This window comes from Gobius niger, assembly GCF_951799975.1.
Source record: "Gobius niger genome assembly, chromosome: 13".
In the NCBI taxonomy this organism is placed as follows: Eukaryota; Metazoa; Chordata; class Actinopteri; order Gobiiformes; family Gobiidae; genus Gobius; species Gobius niger.
In genome coordinates this window covers 30,358,729-30,371,943 of record NC_136864.1, presented here as the reverse complement: position 1 = coordinate 30,371,943, position 13,215 = coordinate 30,358,729, and the positions used below count along the sequence as shown (strand labels likewise).

At 40.8% G+C, this 13,215-nt stretch overlaps 2 protein-coding genes across 2 annotated transcripts in view; one reads left to right on the top strand and one right to left on the bottom strand.

Moving 5' to 3' along the window:
- znf622 (zinc finger protein 622) overlaps nt 1–13,215 on the bottom strand; it is a 368,360-nt gene that overhangs the window by 96,021 nt on the left and 259,124 nt on the right. The gene's annotated exons all lie outside the window — the stretch shown is intronic.
- The window catches only part of lamc1 (laminin, gamma 1), a 60,126-nt gene that overhangs the window by 10,857 nt on the left and 36,054 nt on the right, over nt 1–13,215 (top strand). The window contains exon 2 of the mRNA XM_079570072.1: nt 10,843–11,147. Coding sequence (XP_079426198.1) covers nt 10,843–11,147 — 305 coding nt within the window. The remainder of the gene's footprint in view (nt 1–10,842; nt 11,148–13,215) is intronic.

Here is a 13,215-nt window from a genome sequence, read left to right as displayed (position 1 = left end):
TTTGTAGGTCTTTAGCATGAGTTTTGTTGGTCTTTAGGATGAGTTTTGTAGGTCTTTAGCATGAGTTTTGTAGGTCTTAAGGATGAGTTTTGTTGGTCTTTAGCATGAGTTTTGTAGGTCTTAAGGATGAGTTTTGTAGGTCTTAAGGATGAGTTTTGTAGGTCTTTAGGATGAGTTTTGTTGGTCTTTAGCATGAGTTTTGTAGGTCTTTAGCATGAGTTTTGTTGGTCTTTAGGATGAGTTTTGTAGGTCTTTAGCATGAGTTTTGTAGGTCTTTAGCATGAGTTTTGTAGGTCTTTAGCATGAGTTTTGTTGGTCTTTAGGATGAGTTTTGTAGGTCTTTAGCATGAGTTTTGTAGGTCTTTAGCATGAGTTTTGTAGGTCTTTAGCATGAGTTTTGTTGGTCTTTAGGATGAGTTTTGTTGGTCTTTAGCATGAGTTTTGTTGGTCTTAAGGATGAGTTTTGTAGGTCTTAAGGATGAGTTTTGTAGGTCTTAAGGATGAGTTTTGTAGGTCTTAAGGATGAGTTTTGTAGGTCTTTAGCATGAGTTTTGTTGGTCTTTAGGATGAGTTTTGTAGGTCTTTAGGATGAGTTTTGTAGGTCTTTAGATGAGTTTTGTTGGTCTTTAGATGAGTTTTGTAGGTCTTTAGGATGAGTTTTGTTGGTCTTTAGGATGAGTTTTGTTGGTCTTTAGGATGAGTTTTGTAGGTCTTTAGGATGAGTTTTGTAGGCCTTTAGGATGAGTTTTGTAGGTCTTTAGATGAGTTTTGTAGGTCTTTAGATGAGTTTTGTTGGTCTTTAGGATGAGTTTTGTTGGTCTTTAGGATGAGTTTTGTTGGTCTTTAGGATGAGTTTTGTTGGTCTTTAGGATGAGTTTTGTAGGTCTTTAGATGAGTTTTGTTGGTCTTTAGATGAGTTTTGTAGGTCTTTAGGATGAGTTTTGTAGGCCTTTAGGATGAGTTTTGTAGGTCTTTAGCATGAGTTTTGTTGGTCTTTAGGATGAGTTTTGTTGGTCTTTAGGATGAGTTTTGTTGGTCTTTAGGATGAGTTTTGTAGGTCTTTAGCATGAGTTTTGTAGGTCTTTAGGATGAGTTTTGTAGGTCTTTAGCATGAGTTTTGTAGGTCTTTAGCATGAGTTTTGTAGGTCTTTAGCATGAGTTTTGTAGGTCTTTAGCATGAGTTTTGTTGGTCTTTAGGATGAGTTTTGTAGGTCTTTAGGATGAGTTTTGTAATGCCTAGTTTTAGTCCTGATCTAGTATTTTCGTAAGTCCTGTTGCTACAGAACTGCTACAGAACGTGCCCGTTCTCATTTTTTTTCTCTGTCCCGCCCACGTCTTTCTTGTCCCCCCCTTTGCTTCAGTCTAAATCCAGTGCACATTTATATTTTTATCTTTGGCTGCAGGTCATGTGATGCGGCAGACGGTCACATGACTCGGCCCTTGCTGCATTCCTGACATTCTTTGGTGTGTTTAATCTGGACTGGTGTTTTTGGCCTGAACTTTTACCGCTGCACCTGCCTTTAGTAGAGCACGGTCAGCTGACGCACGCCCAGGTCACCGCCACAGTTTACACAGTTCATTCTAGATCACAAGTATTTCTTTACCCTAACCCTGATGTGTAGTGTATGTCCTGGATTGAAGTAACTGTCGTTTTCTTACAGTCCTTTTACTTCTACTTGAGTAAAAAATTGTAACTTGTGACACTGTTGAACTACTGAAACATGAATCAGACTATTACTCACAGTACTCAAGTAACATTTTCTCAAAGTACTTTTTAATTCTTCCTTTTTTTTTGCACTCATTGTATTTAAGAGAGAACATTAGTTACAAAAACTCTGACATTTACAAAATCATTGGTGAAGACGGCCTTTCCTTTAGGTCCCGCTACAACTCAGAGCCTTTTGAAACCTGAAGTATTGGACATTACAGATTGCTAATGAAGCAAAGGCATAGAATGAATAAATAAAAGTAAGATTGAAATGGACCTCACCCTCTCCTCACTGGCTGATAGTGGTGGCCCACGCGGCGTGGACAAATCAAAGGCTCTCTTGTTCTTCAGCACAAGAATGTGATGAGCTCATGGAGCCGTCTTGCCCTGAGGCCAGTCTCATGTTAACTTTAAGTCCTCAATTAGAACTTAGTCCATAATGACGGTCTTTAAGACGTGTCCTCAAGGGGTTCTCGCTGGCCAGCCCTAAGTCCCCCTCACTCCCCTGGGGAGGGGTGTTAGGGGACTTCTATTCATCATCCAGACGATATTCATGAGAGTAAAAATATGACTTCTTGATTAATTAAAAAAAATAAAAAGAGACTCAAAAAACAAGTTGAGTTAAATGTCTTTTCAATAAAGAAATTCAAACTCTACAAATGTAGATGGCAGGAATATTGTCACATTTGGAATGACTAAATGAATGCTCTGAACTAAAAACACAAGGCATGATAAAAAGACAGCGCAGGAAGGGCCCCTGGTGAGACTCTAAGCTGAGTCCCAGCAGCTGCTGTCCTCAGTGCTTCCACTCAAAGATATCTCCTTGTGAAAACCTCCCAAACAGCTGCTGGGAGATGTCGGACTATCTGCTTCCTGTTTGTACACCGCCTTATCCAGTGCTGCATTCCAACGGGAGGAAATGAAGAGCCTCCAAATACACGTCAGTCTGAGTCACGCGTATTATCTTTCAATATTACGGCTCTTTAATGGAACCAGTCTTTGGAACTCCTTATGGTAGAGCTCTGAAAACACATAAACTGGACTAGGAGGTCTGTAGGGCTGTCCCCGACCAAAGATTTTCATGGTCAAAAAACATGCCCTGAGCAGCGATTAGTCGACTAAAAGGACGCTGGCGAAACTACAACCTTTCTGACCCAAACTGCACTCAAAAGACATCAAACTCTGGGAGCTCGTGCTGCAACTGCTATTTATACATAGAAGCAATGGCGATGTGAACACGGGAAGCAACCTCCCTCTCTCCTGGTACAGCTCAATTTTTGTCCTTATTCTGCAAACTGCATTTGTGGTTTCTATGTTCCACATTGTTTTTTCTGGATACTTTTGTACATCTTTGCTGTGTTTTTGTGGAGGTCTGGTGGATTGTTTATTTTGAGAATCCAATATGATCCAGAAAAAAAGCAGCTTTAAAGGTAAACAAAAAGCGAGATTATTGTCCCATTTCAGACCTGCAAATGTCTTCTTGAAAGACTGAAAAGGCACCAAGAGCCCCCACAGCTGCAGCACAGTAGAAGTGTCACAAGAGGCAAGGCAAGGCAAGGCAAGGCAAGTTTATTTGTAGAGCACAATTCATACACAAGGCAATTCAAAGTGCTTCACAGTTGCATAAAACAAATACAATCAATAAAACATCAACATAGAATTAATCAATTACAGTAAGAGGCAAGAGTGTAGATAAAATACTTTCAGTTATATGCATTTTTAAGTCTTGTTTTGATTCGCTCTGTCTTGAGCACTATTTTTAAGTCTTGTTTTGACTCGCTCTGTCTTGAGCACTATTTCGCTCTGTCTTGAGCACTATTTTTAAGTCTTGTTTTGACTCGCTCTGTCTTGAGCACTATTTTTAAGTCTTGTTTTGACTCGCTCTGTCTTGAGCACTATTTCGCTCTGTCTTGAGCACTATTTTAAGTCGTGTTTGGACTCGCTCTGTCTTGAGCACTATTTCGCTCTGTCTTGAGCACTATTTTAAGTCGTGTTTGGACTCGCTCTGTCTTGAGCACTATTTCGCTCTGTCTTGAGCTCTATTTTTAATTCTTGTTGTGACTCACTCTGTCTTGAGCACCATTTTTAAGTCTTGTTTTGACTCGCTCTGTCTTGAGCACTATTTCGCTCTGTCTTGAGCACTATTTCGCTCTGTCTTGAGCACTATTTTTCTTGCTCGTTCAAAAGTAAGTTACCTAACCTCTGTTTTTGTCGCTCCTTCTCCTCTGGACATCAATATAAAATTAATCAATTACAGTAAAAGGCAAGAGTGCAGATAAAATACTTTCAGTCATATGCACGGGCAAACAGAACTGTTTTCATCCTGGATTTGAACATTGTCAGAGTTGAGGCCTGTCTCACGTCCTCATGAAGACTGTTCCAGATTTTAGCTGCATGAAACTGAAACGCAGCCTCACCGTGTTTATTATTGACTCTGGGAACCACCAGGAGGCCCCTCCCTGAAGTTCTCAGGGCCCGAGATGGTTCATACGGCTGTAACATGTCAGAGATGTACTTTGGAGCTAAACCATGAAATGACTTGTACACAAGCAGAGCTGTTTTAAAGTCTATTCTCTGAGTGACAGGAAGCCAGTGCAGAGACCGGAGCACTGGACTAATATGGTCGTATTTCCTGGTTCTTGTCAGGACTCGAGCAGCAGCGTTCTGGATGTACTGTAGCTGTCTGATAGCTCGTTTAGAGAGGCCAGTGAGTAGGCCGTTACAGTAGTCTAACCTGCTGGAGACAAATGCATGGATAAGTCTCTCTAAGTCTGGTTTTGACACTATTCCTCTGATCTTAGCAATGTTTTTCAGATGGTAAAAAGCTGCTGATGTTATTGCTTTGATGTGGCTGTTTAAGTTCAGGTCTGAGTCCATGATTACTCCTAGATTTCTAACCTGATTTTTTGGTTTTAGAGAGAGAGACTCAAGGTGACTGATAACACTTTGTCTTTGTGCCTGTGGGCCAAAAACAATGATCTCAGTTTTGTCTGAGTTTAGTTGGAGAAAGTTGTTTTGCATCCACAAACTGATCTGTTGGATGCAGTGACAGAGTGTATCTACAGGCCCATGTTCACCAGCCGTCAGTGACACGTAGATTTGAGTGTCATCTGCATAGTTGTGGTACGACACATTGTTGCTGTTTATTAGCTGACCCAATGGAAGCATGTACAAGTTGAATAAGAGGAGCTACAGGAAACAAAGAAGGGACAAATGAGGAGATTAAAGACTGTTGTGGCGCGGAGGGAGCTGCAGGAGGAAGAGGAGGTAGAGGAGCTGACCAGTGCAGGACACCACGCTTTGAAACAAGGACAAGCCCAAGAGGCACTGCACCGTTTTAAGGGGAACAGAGACAGAGGACAGCCAGCCAGGTTTCTTCCGAGTGCTACAGTTTCCCCAATCTCCAAGGTCATGTGGGTCACGTTGACCCACAGCGGCAGCGCAGCTCAGTCGCAGCAGCTCAGGACTAACACCTGAACACTCTTTCATTATACACTTGTACAGTGACAATAAAGCACTTACTTACTTAAACGTAAACGGTGCATTCATGTGTAAAAAGTCACATTAATATTACATTTAATCTCAGACTCCATCTCCCTGCCTCCTTGACGTTATAGGCTACTTTCGGCTTCATTCTCCTCTCGTATGTTTCACTGTAGTACCAGCGTATTTAACAACTGTAGAAGTCTGGCCTATTGAAGGCAACATCTCGCTGACACACAAAGCCCCTGATCTCAGCTGCGTATGCATCGACCAATTAGTCGACTGAACGACCAAAAGGGGGCAGCCCTGGAGGTCTGACGGCTGGGAATCGAATCGAACCTTTGTGAGCGAGCGGAATGTCGTCGACCAACAACACAGTCCAGTCGACGACTTTGAGCACTTCAACTGAGAGCTTGTACAAACACAAAGAGGATCTGAACTACTCACAAACAACACAGTCCGGCTGCCCCAAGCCAAAGAACATGCCCTGAGCAGCATTAGTGAACTGAAAGGGGGCATGGCAAAGCTGTTTCTCTTCCCCACCGGTGCATGAAGCTCCATAACACTGGAATATTTGAGGATAGTTTTGGTCCTTGTTCAAAGCCATCTAAATGCTGAGGTGCCGAACACTGTAGGATGAGCACTAACTCTAAAGTGAGCGCTTAAACTTAAATCTCATCTTAAATCTCCTCCATTTACACATGCTAGTGATCAAGCCAATGGCGTCCTGTCTTATCGGGAGAGTCGGGATGGTTCCTGGTGGGCCATGGTGCTTTTGACTCCCACAGTTGTGCTATTCCAGGCCTAAAGGCTTTAACAGAGCGGCAGCTCCAGACATCATTTAAGCCTTTTTCATCATGTAAATCTACCAAATACTGATGTATGAAAACACAGTCGCAGACGGCCTCGATCGGCTATTGTATTGAATATGAGAGCTGGTCTTGACCCGAAAGTCCCAGGCCAATTTTTTTCTGCCAGTCCAGCTCTGGTTACACTTATAGACTGTGACCTTTGAGATTTGGGTAAAGCTGAACTGGAGACTACACTCAGGTTAAGGTGGGGGTTATCACAATTTCCAATTATTTACACGAAGAGTCTTCAAAATTGCGTCGTCACAGGAAAAAGTCGCATGACTGAGCCACGTTTATTATGGCAGATCATTTTATTTATTACTTGAAAAAACAACTGAAATCCCAGCAGGAGTTCTGTGCCGTGTAGCAAGGCTTCCTCTGGACGAGTTTTGGAGCTCCTCTTCGGTTTCAGTTGTCTGTCCTTTGTCTTGGGACGTGCCTGGGCTTGACCTAAAACAAACCCATCATTCTCTCCTTCCCCCCAACCCCTGGAAAATGCACATCAGAAAACTACATTCCATCTCCTGTTTTCCGACCTTTCATCAGTGCACACCAATCTACTCACAGTTCCAGTCACATTTACAGATTTGCAGATGACACAGCCATGGTGGGGGCCACTACAAGCAATGATGAGCGTGCCTACAAAGAATATAAATATACAAAAACAACAACAAAGGAACGTGTTATTGGTCTGAGGATAAATCTCTCCGAGGACCTAACATGGAGCTGGTGAAGAAGGGTCAGCAGAGGCTCTTCCTCCTGCGGTCTCTCAGGAAGGCTGCTCTGCCACAGAACCTCCTCACCGACTTCTACCGGAGCACTCTGGAGAGCGTGTTCGTCCTTGGAGGACAAGAAAGACCTGCAACCAGTGTTCATTTCGTCGACTAAATTACTTAGTCTTAATTTTAGTCAAAGTAATATTTTTGACGACTAAAATTGGACTAAAACTAAATTAAACATTTTTCATGAGACTAAAACTGTGACTAAAATGTCCAGATACTTCAGTCGACTAAAATAAGACTAAATAAAAATGAAAAGGAGAGACTAAAATCATCCAAACTTCTATTAACCGTCTGAAAGAGCCTCAGATCATGTAAATTCACTGCAAAAGAAAAAGCTTTCTGAGCTGTTCATGTGGAGCAGCTCAATGAAGCAGAGAAACAAGATTAAATGTGATTATTATGAATTGACTAAATCTCGACTAAAATGAAATTACATTATCGTCAAAAGACTAAGACTAAAACTAAATAACTTTGAACATTTTCAGCTGCCACCAAACATGACAATCTGCACATGGTGAAAGTAAGTTTTCAAGGGTTGGAGTGGGCAAATGAGTCACTTCTTACAGTGTAATGTAGACACACACATTTACATGATGGGATGTTTTCTATTTGTTTCAATCTTCAGAAATCATTTGGAATATTTTTTTTTTTTAAGATGTTGGTCTTTAAAAAAATAAAATAAATGGTCTTGTGGCTCACGTTTAGGTACCCCAACCAGGTCTTGGGGTAAATTGAATCATCAGATTTAAAGGTGAAATTGACACAGATCTGTAACTTCCGTATGTGAAATTGCGCGTCATGGTCTTGCCGTCCCTCCTCGTTCTGTGGTTGGTCCCCAGACTGCTGAGCCGTTTGAGATGATTCCAGTGCAATGACTTAAAGGAACACTGCACAACATTTTGGACTACACTGTTCCGTTCATTACAAAACATGCTCCAAATGACCATCAAGATGAAAAGAAATGCTATTTTTGCAGTGGGTAAAATCCCATATTTGGCTGCCTTTTAAGAGAGGTTAGCCGCTTACAGCAAACACTGGTTTTAAGACGAAATCTGCTTAAACTATTAATCTGCTTTCATACCAAACAAAATGACCAGTCAACAACATCACAAAAATTTGACCTACATACGTATTTGTTTTTTGTGATCGGGCCAAAAATTCACTTTAATTATTCACTTTTCATAAACGTACCCACGTTAATGAAAAACACTGGCAAGTTTAAATCATATAAAGATCACTATTATCTTACATGGAAATCAAAATGTTGGTATCGCTTTAGGTTAAGGCGTGCTCATTAAGTATTGATAAGCATTAGTAATCATTTTAGGGTTAGGGTAAGGGTTATTATTATTTGTATGTTAACAGATAAAACATTCAAAGCAATCCACAAGCTCACCCCTCCATACCTGTCTGACCTCCAAATCTCCACACCTGCCCGCTCTCTCCGCTCCTTCTCTTCTCTACGGCTCACTGCTGCCCCACTCGCCCGTCTCGTCACCATGGGGAGTTGAGCCTTCAGTTGCTCTGCTCCCCAGCTCTGGCACACTCTCCCTCCTGACCTCCGTAACACCGACTCACTCCCACACTTCAAATCCATCCTCAAAACTCATCTGTTTAGACAAGCCGACTCGCTGTGACCACAACTGCATTGTCCTTTTATTCAAGCTGTTTTTAACATTGTATTTAAACTGTTTTTAATTGTTGTGTAATTATACTTGTGGATGTGAGGCGACCTTGAGTGTCTAGAAAGGCGCCTAAGAAATAAAATGCATTATTATTATTATTATTATTATTATTATTATTATTATTATTATTATTATTATTATTATTATTATTATTATTATTATTATTATTATTATTATAATAAGTATAATAAGCAGTGTGTTAAAACTTTACTGCAAAGATACTGCGCAGAACCCTCAAGCTCCCAGGCCTCTGGTAGAGGACCCGAGCTTGGAGGAAAAAGAGACCGCCCGCGGAGGGTGAGGAAGAGTGTTTATATATGTATGAGAAATCTGGCAATGGCTGACTTAAATCACTATTCCCTCTTGTCTCATAGGCAAACAAGCTCTGACATCTTGGGTTTGTTTAATATCTGTCAATTGAATGTTCATTTTTCAAACAAGACTTAAATATACTCACACACATTATAATTGGAATTGGATTACTGTTCTGTAGTCATGCAGCCCTAAAGAATCCGCTTTGTCATATTTAGATTTAAAAGACTGTAACAAAAGCACTATATAAAGTGAAGCCGTTTCTGTTGTTTCTCACAGTCCCCCCTCACCTTGACTAAAGCTCTCTGTTTGCTCTTGATTTCCTGTGTGATAAACTCCTCTTTGTTTTTCCCCCATTACCTGGCGGCCCATTCAAACGCCAGCGTGGGTCCTGACCAATCAGCTGCAGCCTTTTGTTTGTGTGTGCCCCTCCACACTGTCCCTGCAGTGTTTACACTCCCCTCCCCGGAACATTGGGATGTGTTGAGACTCGACAAACAGTGCAGCGAGAGCTGGGTTACATGGGCGAAGGGAAATGTGAAAAATCTGTTTTAAATCAGGATATTTATGATCGGGCCAGCGCACATTAACACATTGAGTGCCAAAAACGTGTGTTTTTTTAGTTTACTACGGAACTAGACACTCTAATACACTTGTTGTGTGATTTTGGTAGCTCTGTGATGAACAGAATTAATCAACATCTTGTGAAAAGTCAGGATCTGGACATTTTATGTATATTACTATTACGTCTGAGGGGGCGTGGTGTTGCGTAGCAAACGACTGTAGAGCCGACACTTCTCTCTCGCTCTCTGGAGCGCCTTTGACAAAGCATGGAGAGATCAAAACAGCGAGTTTTTAAATAAAATCAGCCCAAGGCAGCTGAGAAACATCCTGTTAAAGTCTTCAATCTGAGAACCAGGCTGTTTAAATGCACATGCGATGAAAAAAATGAGCGATAACACGCAGTGTTTCAAAACGTGTCAGCAGTGTTGTCTTTGAAAATTGACTTGAAACGGAAATATTTCGTCATTTTCCTCCTCCCATAATGTCCATCCAGAGAGGACAGAGGAGAATCAGAGTGTTTAATAAAACACACAATATCTCCATTTCTAGAAAAAAATCTGTGATTTTGATCAAAACTAGCCTCTGTTTAGCTTTGGATATCTCATGTAGAATTAAACTGTTTTCACCGACAGAGAGCTTAGTCTCACTTTTAATCCGAGCCACAACATGTGTCCATAGCTATGACACAGAACACGCTGTGGTGCTACAAATATCAGGAAAAATGGTCTGGATTGTTGACACTCTACAGCTAAATCCCCAAAACAGTGCAGCCTCAATGTGTTAATGAACAGTCTGTACAAACTGTACAACCTGTAATCGTGCCTTGGTTGATTTGACAGAGAGGACACCATTGGCTGTTAATTTTGTTGTGATGTCTCGTGAATGCAGCCTGTTAGGATGACAAATGTTTATTGTCCTGGGAGTGTTTTGTTTTTTAGCAGGAGGAGCTACAAAGTTTTGATGGCAGGGTTTCTTCACACGGGCTCCCTATACACCCTAAACACATTGTGAATTGTATCCACAGGCATTCCGGTTTTGATACTGTCAGATATATTGAAAAACTTGTGTCTTAGCGTTTCTCTGCAGGAATCAGGCCAGAGCAGCATAAGGAGCAGACTTGGAGCAGAATGCATATAAATGTCCCAAAGCTCTGACTGGGAAGGGCAGCCATTGAATGTCTCTTCTGAAACTGTGGTGTCTAACTGACAGAATGTTTGGCTTTGTTTTGTCTGTCCTTTCCTTCACTCTTCTCTAAATATATGGCTAAGGTCACAACCAGAGAAAAACTCGATGCTCAATACACATTTTGGTGCCACAATGCAAGAATTGTGTGAAAGTGTAATGAAGCAATAGCAAGTGGCTCTTCTGCATGTCCTCATGGTAAATGGTATGAATCACTGAGAATGCCTTGTTAAGAATTGAACACTGTTGACGTGTGAATGTGTCTTCTGTTCTAGGTAAGGCCTTTGACATCACATATGTGCGCCTGAAGTTCCACACGTCTCGCCCTGAAAGTTTTGTCATCTACAAGCGGAGCAGCGAGTCGGGCCCCTGGGTGCCGTACCAGTACTACAGTGGCTCGTGTGAGAAGACCTACCAGAAGCAGAACCGGGGGTTCATCCGCACGGGCGAGGACGAGCAGCAGGCGCTCTGCACGGACGAGTTCAGCGACATCTCTCCTCTGACTGGAGGAAACGTGGCCTTCTCCACGCTCGAGGGCCGACCCAGTGCTTACAACTTTGACCACAGCCCAGTGCTGCAGGTTAGTCTTTACTATTCTTACTTTGACCAGCCAGCGTACTCTATACACGCACTACATATTACAGTCTTCACAGAGGTCAAGACTATTGCCTTGACCAAGCTGTTTTTGTGAACACAATTTCACCCTGAGACAGAAGAAGACAGGGCTTTATTCAGCTTGTTCACTGGTAGTTTCTTTCGCCTGGATGTTTTGTAATGCAATTGAAACAATATGTGAATGTTTTTTCTCCTTTTTTTAGAACACAATGTTAATGCTGTAGTGGGTTATGTATGAAAAGGTTATAAAACCAGAAATACAGATGGATTTAAGCAAAACAAACATCTCACACAATAAATCTTGCAAATCTGGATAAATGGTTGAGTGGACATTTGGAAAAAAATCTTATTGAGGAAATTGAATCTGCTATTCCATTCATTCTTTCATTCACCCTCTGCCCCCTCTGTTTAGGAATTTTATATATTCATCCTTTTGTTTAAACGACCTGACCTGAGTTGAACACGTTGATTTGCTGTATTTTCTTGCTGAGACAAATAAAATGGAAGAACCAATGATGGAACCATTTCACAGAGTCCATTTCAAATTTGGTCGATGATGAAGTATCCACTTTTTGTACTTAAAGTAAAAGTACAGATATGGGTGCAAAAACTGTACACAAGTAGATTTTTCCTAGGATACTTTAAGCAAAAAGGTAATTTGAAAATGTGCTTGAAAGGTAAAATCATTATGGATGAATACTGATTTATAACGGCACTTTTTAATTAGAACTGAGCGCAGTAAACGACAACCTGCTCAGTGCAGTGTGTTTTTTTTAGTTTGTTTGTATGAAATCAAAATAAACTTGGGGGAACATCAAAAGGTCGAAGAAAGGGGAGAACTACACCACCAGATGGTGCAATACCTTTCAGTTACACACTGCGTGAAACCAAGTACTTTTGTTTTATTTATTTATTTTTATTTATTTTTGCCTTTATTGAGTGAATAATTTGATTATCCACACCCTCTGCCATCAAGTGAAGTGATTTTTTTCTTTGCACTGATCAATAAATAACACATTTTACAGATTATTTTTGCATTTAACATGGATGTCACAATAAAATAATGTTGCAAGACAAATATACCAGATATACTAAATTTATTCACTTCAACCTAAGTCTAAGTTAGAGGAGCAAATAAATTCTTACCTGCACATGCTTCAGAAGACGTGACTGGCTGTCGTCCACACTGACACCGTCTGTCGTTTCCATGATCGACAGCTGGTACTTTTACTCCGTTAGATTTCACCACTAAAAAACAATCAACAAAACACAGATTGTCTGCCCTCTTCAGATATACTTTTTTCCATTTCAGCAATAGTGCAAACTTTAGGATTTGTTTTTGAATTTCAGTATTTTGTTTGAGTGCTTTGGGTTTCAATTTAGTATTTTGAGTTTTAGAATTTTTTTCTGTGCTTTTACATTTGCCTTGTGTATCTGAATGTGTTGGTCTGACTTGCACTTACCTCCACAATGTTTTTAGCCTGTTTCTGTGCACAGACTTTGATCTTTCCATGTACATTGTTTTACTTTTATGCAGATTATTTTATAAAACGTAAAATACCACTGCAAAGGTGTCCAAACGCAGTTCAAAAAGCTTTAACTTTTTCTTGTTTTATCTGTTTTATCGAAGTTTATTTAAGTGCAACCCTGACCTTTAATGGCCCAGACAGGAAGTAGTCTGTAACTTGTAGTGTTGTCCTATGTGGAATAGAATGCTGTGAAACTGGTGTGTGATTTGTTTGGAACAGATGTCCATTAAAATGAGCACAGCTGCAAAGGCACCAAGCCAAGTTGCAGCAGTGTGGGAAACTGAATTCTGCCAAACCAATGAGTGTAGCTGCACAATGCAAGAAAATGAGTTAATACAGTCCTGAAAGTCAGTTGAAATATGGCAAGAATTCACATTTTGCATGGTTGGATCTTTGAAAACAAATCAACTGAAATAGGCTGTTTTTGCAGGTTATCAAACGTTTAGGACCACATGCCTTTTAAAAGGCCAAATCTGCAAAACTATGGATTCATTTTCTGTCACG